This window comes from Zea mays, chromosome 7 (assembly GCF_902167145.1).
Source record: "Zea mays cultivar B73 chromosome 7, Zm-B73-REFERENCE-NAM-5.0, whole genome shotgun sequence".
In the NCBI taxonomy this organism is placed as follows: Eukaryota; Viridiplantae; Streptophyta; class Magnoliopsida; order Poales; family Poaceae; genus Zea; species Zea mays.
This window is the reverse complement of record NC_050102.1, coordinates 121,758,464-121,767,610: the sequence shown is the minus strand read 5'-3', so window position 1 is coordinate 121,767,610 and position 9,147 is coordinate 121,758,464. Positions and strand designations below refer to the sequence as shown.

General features: G+C 43.6%; 1 protein-coding gene across 1 annotated transcript; it reads left to right on the top strand.

The window, feature by feature from the left end:
- Positions 1-3,691: 3,691 nt before the first annotated feature.
- Positions 3,692-5,917, top strand: LOC100382288 (Zinc finger protein 346). Its single transcript, NM_001175038.1, has 2 exons — positions 3,692-4,261; positions 4,761-5,917. The coding sequence occupies exons 1-2, from the start codon at positions 3,773-3,775 to the stop codon at positions 5,670-5,672; spliced, it is 1,401 nt and encodes a 466-aa protein (NP_001168509.1). The 5' UTR covers positions 3,692-3,772; the 3' UTR covers positions 5,673-5,917.
- Positions 5,918-9,147: the final 3,230 nt, after the last annotated feature.

The following is a 9,147-nucleotide window of genomic DNA, read 5'->3' as shown; positions in this document are numbered from 1 at the left end:
AGTTTGTTGCAGCAGTTCAAGACCAAAAATGCAGAGATCAAAAGTTACAGTGCCCCAAACATCTTCCAAACTCACTAAATCTTTTAGCAACAGTCAACTAAATCAGTCCTCTCTCAAGTCTGATAGAGAACCTTTGGAGACACTTTACTCCCACTTTTATGTAGCACCAGCCTAGCGTTGCTTAAATAAGTTTGTTCTCCTAGATATGTTCTTCCATTTTTCTTTAACGTTTTCTGTCCAAAATTACCATGATTTGGCACAATAGAGCTCCAAACAGAGCACCAAACTGAAACCCCCAACATTAACCCCTTTGATCCTCACGATCCCAAGTAATACATGCCAACCTTAGTCAATAACATTTGCTCACCAAACAAATCTTTACAAGTTTGCTATAGCATCCCAAGACCAAAAGCTCATGGATCAAGAGTTATAGTGCTCCAAAGCTTGGTGGAAACACAAAAAATTAAATTCAGCCAACTGAAGTAAGAACTGAACTCAACATACTTCCTTACTAGGAACTATTCCACTGCCTTCACTCCCCATCTTTCTTTTAATGATTGCTAACTAAAGCTCCACAAACTCTGTGTTAATAAGGTCCTAAGTCGACCAACAGAGTTGAGAGTACTAAAACTGGGTTTCAGCTGGCTACTCCAAATTCAGCACACATTTGTCTGACAGAAAGTTTAGAGGTGTTTTACTCTCACTTTTATGTAGAACCAAGTCCACCCCTATTTATAAAACATATTCTCTGTATTATGGGCTCCAACTTTTCTATATAGTTCTTAGTTCAACACCCCATGATTTAGTCACAAAAGGACATCAAACTGGCACCAAACACTAATTTTCAGTTTTTAGTGAACTGAGAAAAATTCAGTTTCAGTCACAAGGCAGTCCAACTTTGAGCAAGTTTTACTCCACTTTTTGTGTAGGATCATATCCATCACCATTAAATACATTTGTACCCCAACTTATGGCCTTCAACTCCTCTATAGAAACCATAGTTCAAAACCTTATGGATTATGCACAAGGAAGCTCCAAAGTCTGTTACAATCACTGAAATTCAGACTTAGGCACTATTCTAAATCTGAAAATTCAGAATTCAGCCCACACCACTTTGAACCATCTTTACTCCTAGTAGCATATGGTTTTAGGGGCAAGTTGCTTATTAAAATTTATACTCCAATAGTTCCTCTACAGGTTTTACATAGTGACCGTTAGATAAACCCTTTTGGACTCCAATCTACCACAGCCCAAAGTTGGCATCAAACACAGAAATTCTGAATCTGAATTTACTCCAAAAGTTTGAATTTGACAATCTCTGACAACTCTATTTTGGACCAGTTTTACTCCAAGTTTCGAATATCTTTAGGGCTAGGTGACTTAATCAAAATTATACTCCTCATGTAGCTTTATAATTTTGTTTTAATGATCATAACCTATAACCCTATGGATAGAGCAATAGAGAGCTCCAAAACTGCACAAATCTCACTAAAACTCAGCTGCAATGATTCAGCTAAGTCTGAAAACACAATACCTAGCATCCCATCTTTGGACCACCTTTGCTCCTGGTATCATGTAGTTTCAGGGCTAGTACACTTAAAAGGGATTGTGCTCCAACAATTACTCTACAAATTTGTTATAGCAACTCCTTACCAAAAGTCCATAGATCAAAAGTTATAAGGGTCCAAAAACAGCTATATGAAACTGTTTTCAGCCCAATTCAAACTGAACCCAAGCTGAAATTTTGCAAATTACTCCAAATTTCTCCACACAACTTGGAATTCTCCAGATATGAAATTTGTTCACTTTTCCAAGTTCTACAACCTTGGTATATGGACTTTTAGCTAAATTCTTCTAGATTTTAAATTCCACATTTGGGGTTAGTTTCGGGTTTCAAATGAGTTTCATCTGTTTTTTAGCTTCTTCCAGGGATTCATCCCTTTGATCCATCCATCAAAAACAAAGTTACTCTCTAGTCTAAGATCCAACTTTAGTATATACAGCTCATTCCCAACAAGTCCTCGGTTTAGGAATTATTTTTTTATCCATAATTCCAAGCAAGTTTTTCAACCTAAGTCCTATACTCAACACACCACATCACACTTTTGAATCGAAAATTTTAACCTAATAAATGCATTCTAAGTGTAACAAGCAAGTTAATGTAAATGCTTATGATGACATGTCAGAGTTTTAGTTCACGTAACATCAGGGGTGTTACACTTAAATAGGGACAAGGGAGCTACGATCTCTTCGTGCGGCCATGGCCATCCCACGCAAAAAACCCAAACCCTAGGACACAGACACAGGAGAGGGGAAAGAAGGGAGGGGAGGACAAACTCACAGAGAAAAAGTCGCTAACGAGGAGGGCGACCGATGATGGAAGTGGCCTAGCGTCGCCGTCGTACTGCCTCTGAATCGCGCCGCCGCCACCGCTTACACACCCGCGCACTATCTGTGGGATGAGTTCCATGTCTGTTGATTCATGGATTGATTCCAGGTCGGGATTGAGGGTTTTCGCGGGGATTGGACCGGATTCACATACACGCATGGGCTAAACGAACAACTGTTTCGTACCAGGCTGGTATTTGATCCACACTGGGATAACACCCATGGATCAGACCACGATACTGGCCAATTACAGCCCAACCGAACAAGGCCTTACCTGTATAGTCCCTTTGTCCATTCAGCCTGAGGGGCACCTCCATTCTATTCCTTTTGATTTATTGATCAAATGGTCATGACCGAAAAAGATGCAATCCGAAACGGCTTTTATACATTGGGGCTTTGTTGAATGATCACCATATTGGATTGAAAAGCTGGTGACTTACATCAGGATTAGTTCATATGCTTTTGGTTCGTCAACCTCCACCAAAAGACAGGGGCATATGTTGAGTGCAGAAAATGACTGTGCGGACGATCCGCGCGTGCGCAGAATCAGTTAGGATTTCGAGTTTTTTGTGGGATTTGTTGGCTAAATCTGCGAGATTAACTCGGGACACGACTTGTAACGGGTCCAGACCTCATCCTTTATATAGATGAAGGACTACGACCGATTGAAACCCACATAATCGATCAAATCAAATCTATTTATTAGTTTTACCTTTCAAATTCCTAAAAGTAGGAGTAATTTAGCCTTGGGTTAGATCTAGTTCAGTCTTCCACAACAATCTCACTCGACTCTACGCTGATTAAAGTAGCACCGGGTAGCCTGACGACTTGAAGCAACCCTTTGGAACTCTCCCCTAGACGGAATCTCTCCTGGAGTAAGTTCTAGGGTTATTCGCGGAGAAGAAGAACATCTGTGCTATCGCGGACCATTCAGACAGAGTAAGATATGCTCGTCAGGTAGCGGATCGGCCGCACCTCCGCAGGAAGCCCGCCAGACAGTACTTTCCCGCGTGTTTGGCGCCCGCATATTTGTTGAGTTATACGCGTGGGTGCCGTTGGCGCCGCGAAAACGAGCAGCGCTTTCCAAGTCTCGCGTGTGCATGGGAACGCAACGAACGAAGCGGGGCGGGGAACCTTGCCAAGGCGGCGCTGACACTGAACGGGCGGATGCGAACGGAAGAAAAGAGGCGATGCGGCCCATCCACTTGAGCCGAGCAACGGTGACGGTTTTGGACGGCGGATACGCGTCGCCCCGGCCTTTTAAGTCGCGTCTCCTCTCAGCCTTCCCGTGGTGTTCCACCATCGCAGCAAAACCATACTCCGTCTCCTCGCTCTATCGCGCTCCATTGATTGCTCTCGCAACAAGGACTCCATCGTCTTATCGATGGAGTTGTTCGCCGCCGGAGACCGCCGCTTCCCCGATCCTCCCAGGCACGACGCTGGTGCAGAGGACTCGTCGATGCTGGTGATCAGGGACGCACTGCTGTCACAGCTCCAGAAGGACCGACTTCGCCAGGAGATCATCCTGGCCGAGCTCGCCAGGATAGAGCGTGCCATGGCCCTGCGCGCCGCCGACGCCGAGCGTGCCAGCCCGAGGGCGCCCTTCTCCGTCGTCAAGCTCGAGGAGATGCCGCGCAGCAGAGAAGCGTTTGGTCCTGCAGACCTTATTGTCGCCGCGGATGTGGACAAAGATATGGAGGAGAAGAAAGATTCCGCAACAAGTCTTCAGGCATCGAGTTTGATTCACCGCAAGAAGCCTGCCGCCGAATATCTCGTCCGTGAATGCCTGAAGACTTCTTGCGGTGCTGGTAACGCTGCAGGTCGGCGGCAAAATGCAGCACTTCATGAGACCAAACTACAAGAATCCACTGAGGTGAACAGAACATGGTGTTTTCCTTTCCATCTGATCTAGAGTTTTAGGATTCTCTTCTGTTTATGCGTTTGTGCCATGTGGAGTATTTGTTCACCTTTTTCTAGCATCTGTGAAGTATATCATGATTTCCCTAGTATGTTTACTGTCCAAATTTCAACACTTGCGCATCTAACGCTGTAGTCAAACTGCTTAGACGAAGAACTCAGTTGTAGTTGTAGGTCAGGAAAATGCACCACTGAAACAACAAGAATTCAATCGGGCGAGCAGCTTGCTATGTTGTTACCTCATCTGGTATTAATACTATATCTGTTTTGTTCGCAAATTTGTGTATATGAACATTTTACTATTAAGTTACCTGTCTAGGTTTTCACACTTTCACATTTACTGCGTAGTCAAACTGCTTAGAGAAATGATTTAGTACTAGCAAAAAGTGCCTGTCCTGATTTCACCATACAAACAAAGCTCTCAGTATCTAACAAACTGAATGTAAAATTAACAGACTAGGTTGCCCAAGGAGACGATGCCTCCTTTATCAAAATGGAGGTGTGACATCTGCCGTGTGGAAGCACCGACCGAGGGCCACTTGCAACAGCATTGTGCAGGGCACAAACACCAGTCTAAAGTAGCAACCTTGGTGGTACCAAGAACCAATGCCAACAGTCACAAAGCGAGGGCGGCTGCTGCTGCGAATCCCGGAGACGTGCGTCAATACGACGAAAAGCTACGTCTAACCTGGGTCTGCAGGTTCTGCCAATCCAACTGCACCTGCAGATCAGACCTGGAGAGCCACCTGAGAGGCAAAAGGCACAAAGCAAAGATCCAGTGCCTGCTGGAAGAATGCAAGAACATGGCAGTGGTCTATAGCTATAGGTCGCCGAATTCACAGCCAAACCTTGCGACACAGGAAGAGGACAACGGCCCTGCTTCAGCATGGAATTGCAGCCTGTGCCAAGCCAAGTGCACTTGTCCGTCAGACTTGGCGAACCACCTAAGAGGCAAGAGACACCAGCTGAATTTTCTGGTTCTACAGGTGGAAGGCAAGCAGTATCTGTCAGAGTGGGGTTGCGGTATCTGTCAGGCCAAATGTAACTCTGTATCTCAGCTGGAGAGCCACTGGAGCAGCAGGGAACACCAGCAGAAGGTAGAAGCTCTGCGGGGAGGAGGCCGAATCGCAAGCTCTGAGGACGAGGAGATACATAGGACGACGTATGTTTGCAAGCTCTGTAATTTGCACTGCAACAGCAAGACTACGCTAGCTGAACACCAAAGTGGGAAGAACCACACGCTGAAGGCGAAGAAACGGTTGTCGCTGAGTTTTTGCGAGGTCTGCGATCTGCAATGCAATAGCGAAAAGATGCTCGCTCACCATCGTACTGGGAAGGCTCATTTAGCAAAGCTTAGCAACTGCTGATTGGGGAGGCTGTGATCTGTGGAGCGAAATGCCAGCAACGTCAGTTCATTTTGAAGAGACTTCAGTTGGCTTTTCATTTACCGTAATTCATGTTTTTACTGCTACTTTTTGAAATGCTAGCATGCGGTTTCATCAGACTGTGTAGTCTGTAGAGTTCCTCCGATGCTCTTTTTATACATTGTTTTTTACGTGGGGAAGAGTATAAATATTTTATACAACTAAAATATGGTATCGTTTGGTTCACGAAATGTAACGCAAATGTCAACATGTCAATGGTAACTAGGTGGGTGACCGTGCGTTGCAACGGAGACATATAATACCATGATAACTTATATATAAATAGGTATGTGCCCGTGCGTTGCCACTGGGTGGGGAACATGGAGAGCGACGTCTAGGCTACAAATATTGTATGTACCATGTTGTTAGGTTTGTTCTTCAGTCCTCTCTTAGGATTCCAGTAAACGGGACATTAGCAGGCAACAACCGGTCAGAAGTCAAATCCACTAATCTTAAATTCTCAATCACATATAGGGTGGTAACGAGCTATAAATTTTACACTATAAAATTAAGGATAAGATCGGATCAGAATTATGTTTTATTTTTATTCACTTTTGAACTAAAATTAATTAAAGGGTTCAAACAAATTGTGAAAGACATAATCCATTACCACTCCTAATCACATCTCACGAACCATCACCATTCAAGTGCAGAACGCCAAGATGGCACTTGAGGAGTGATGAGATCACAACACGTGACTCCCCGAGCCCAAAAGCCCAATAAAACCTTCTCATCACAACAAATCCCCAAATTGTCTCCAGGAATTCACCAGCAAGGGAGATTACAAACCAACACTTGGCCACATGAATGAATGCCCTCAAGGCTCTGTCTGATGTAGAGGCCAAGCAAAGCCGATAAAAGTATAAGGCCATGCATTCTAGCTACAGCTAGGAAGCAAGGCACTGACCTGTTAGAATTAGAAAAATATTTAACAGCAATAAGCACAACAAATGTAGGCATCATTTTGCTTTTCAGGTACTACACCACACGGACAGAGGAAAAATAAAAAGGTTATTATACACATGATTACACCTGCAAACCTCAAATCAATCTATCACGGTTCCCTTAGCACCACAAATCATGATCAAGGATAAGTTCGATCCAAGCATCATTCTAGCTTTTTACGGATCTGCAATGATTTTACACCTCATGCTCATGCTGATACACCCAAAAATATAATTCTAAGATATTTCTAAGAAAAAATATGTATGTTTAGGAGAACCAAATGGGGGACTAAGGTTTTCCTGAGCTGTGTGGCTAATGACATGTATAGATGCGGGATCGATCCTTGTTTCAACACGGTTGTCCAAAGGCAAATGATTAGCTGCGAAACTGCTTAGCTACCCTGCAAAAACAGATCAACCAGTACAGAAACACGTTGTTTTAGGCCAACTGAGTAGTTCCTAGAGTTTTGCAACAAATCACCCGCTAACAAAGTGGTTACCTTTATGTCAGTTTTTGCGCATTGCGCTTCTCAACCATCTGCTGTGAATCCAAACACCCCCGACTGGCTATTTTTTTCTCATCTAGCATGCATGCAGACAATCTATGACCCCAGGTATTGTTTGTTCATCAAGGACCATACAACCTGCGTCATTAACGCCAGCTGTGTAAAAAAAGCAAGTAGTATTATCGAGAACGAACCACGACTGCTACCTAAGTTCAAGTAGAAAACAAGCACCAGTCATATGCCTATGTATGTAAGCGAAATTAGTAGAACTTCATTTCTACGGATATGTCAAAATCTCTTCCACCTTGACTCTAGAGCTTGAATAGCCCATGCTTCATCTTCTGTGGCGGGCACTGAAATTAGCTGGAGGCTGGAGCATGAGCAAATAGTAGGCAACAATAAGACAGAAGTTCATTCTTTTCATAAGATCTTTGCTAAAAATCACTGAATATTTATTCTAAAGGATCCATTTTCATGTTCTTATAATATGTTGCTTGTTGGGCCTGTGCTTCGTCGCCGAAGGTCCTATAGGAAGAAGCGGTCTTCGGCTGAAGCTGTTTGTGTAAGATGGCCGAAGGTTCCTTTTCATGAAGCTTCGGTATTACAAACCGACTTAAAGATAGAATGACCTTTTAGTCCATAAAGGTCTGAGTCAGTGTTGTAAACTTTTATGAGGGGCATAATTGTAATTCCTCACAGGCTGTGTCCTGTGCCTATAAATAGTGAACAATATTCCTTTACTGTTCAGGGATTCTGATAATTGCAATCGCATCGTTCGGAAACCAATCTTTGCCAAGGCAGAGGTATTGATGTATTCAATGATTCAATACATTAAATGAATACATATAATTTGTCTATGATTAATTTACTCCTTTTTGTACCCTTTATTTATATTATCTTATAATGTCTATTGAAATTTTATTACGAAGACTTAAGCTTCGTAATCATATTCTCATTTACCTTCGTCCAAGGCTCATTATCCTGAAGGGAATAATGTTTCATGGACGAAGGACATTAACATTTAACACTTTATGTTGCCTTGTTCTTAATTCATAGCATTTGAGAACAAGTCCCCAACATTGGCGCCCACCTCCGGTAAACTCACTTCCACTTTTTGAGCTGATGGCTTCGTTCAAAAATCAAGCTGGAGTTGCTTCGGACCCGAAGCTAGTGCTCCCGATCACAGGTGGTTCGTCCTCAGAGCCAGCCAACAAGAAACAGAAGAAGGAAGCACAGAGAAGGGTACAGCATGTTGGGGTGCAAGGACCCTTCATCAAGTCAAGATGGTCTCACATTCCTATTACCTTCTCCCAAGAGGACCTTCAGCTCAAGGATTACCCACACAACGATGCCATGGTTATCTCTTGTGTTATCAAAGGATTTCTGGTCCACAATGTCTTGGTTGACACAGGCAGTGCAGCTGATATCATATTTGCTAAGGCCTTCAGACAAATGCAAGAGCCAGAAGATAAGATTCATGATGCTACACATCCTCTCTGTGGCTTCGGAGGAAGACAGATTGTGGCACTGGGCAAGATCACCATGTCAGTGACCTTCGGGTTCATCAACAACACTAGAACTGAGCAGGTTGTGTTTGACATTGTTGACATGGAATACCCTTACAATGCGATTATTGGTCGTGGCACACTCAATGCTTTCGAAGCAATTCTTCATCCTGCCTATCTTTGCATGAAGATACCTTCGGATCAAGGACCCATCGCTATTCATGGAAGTCAGGAAGCTGCCAGAAGGGCCGAAGGCAATTGGACTGACTCAAAAGCAATCCATAACATAGATGGAGCTGAAGCTTGTGAACAGTACAAATTCAGAAGGGAGAAAGCAGCTTCAGCAGATCAGCCGAAGCCTATGCTCTTATGTGAAGACATAGCAGAACAGAAGGTGCTGTTAGGCTCTCAATTATCCGAAGAGCAGGAGAAAACCTTGATAAGGTTTTTGTTCAACAACAAA

What these genes read in the sequence shown, in the direction of transcription:
- LOC100382288 (NM_001175038.1), top strand. Translation starts at nt 3,773, where the DNA reads ATGGAGTTGTTCGCCGCCGGAGACCGCCGCTTCCCCGATCCTCCCAGG. An exon ending in AACTACAAGAATCCACTGAG is followed by an intron (nt 4,262 to 4,760) that starts GTGAACAGAACA and finishes TAAAATTAACAG; the next exon opens with ACTAGGTTGCCCAAGGAGAC.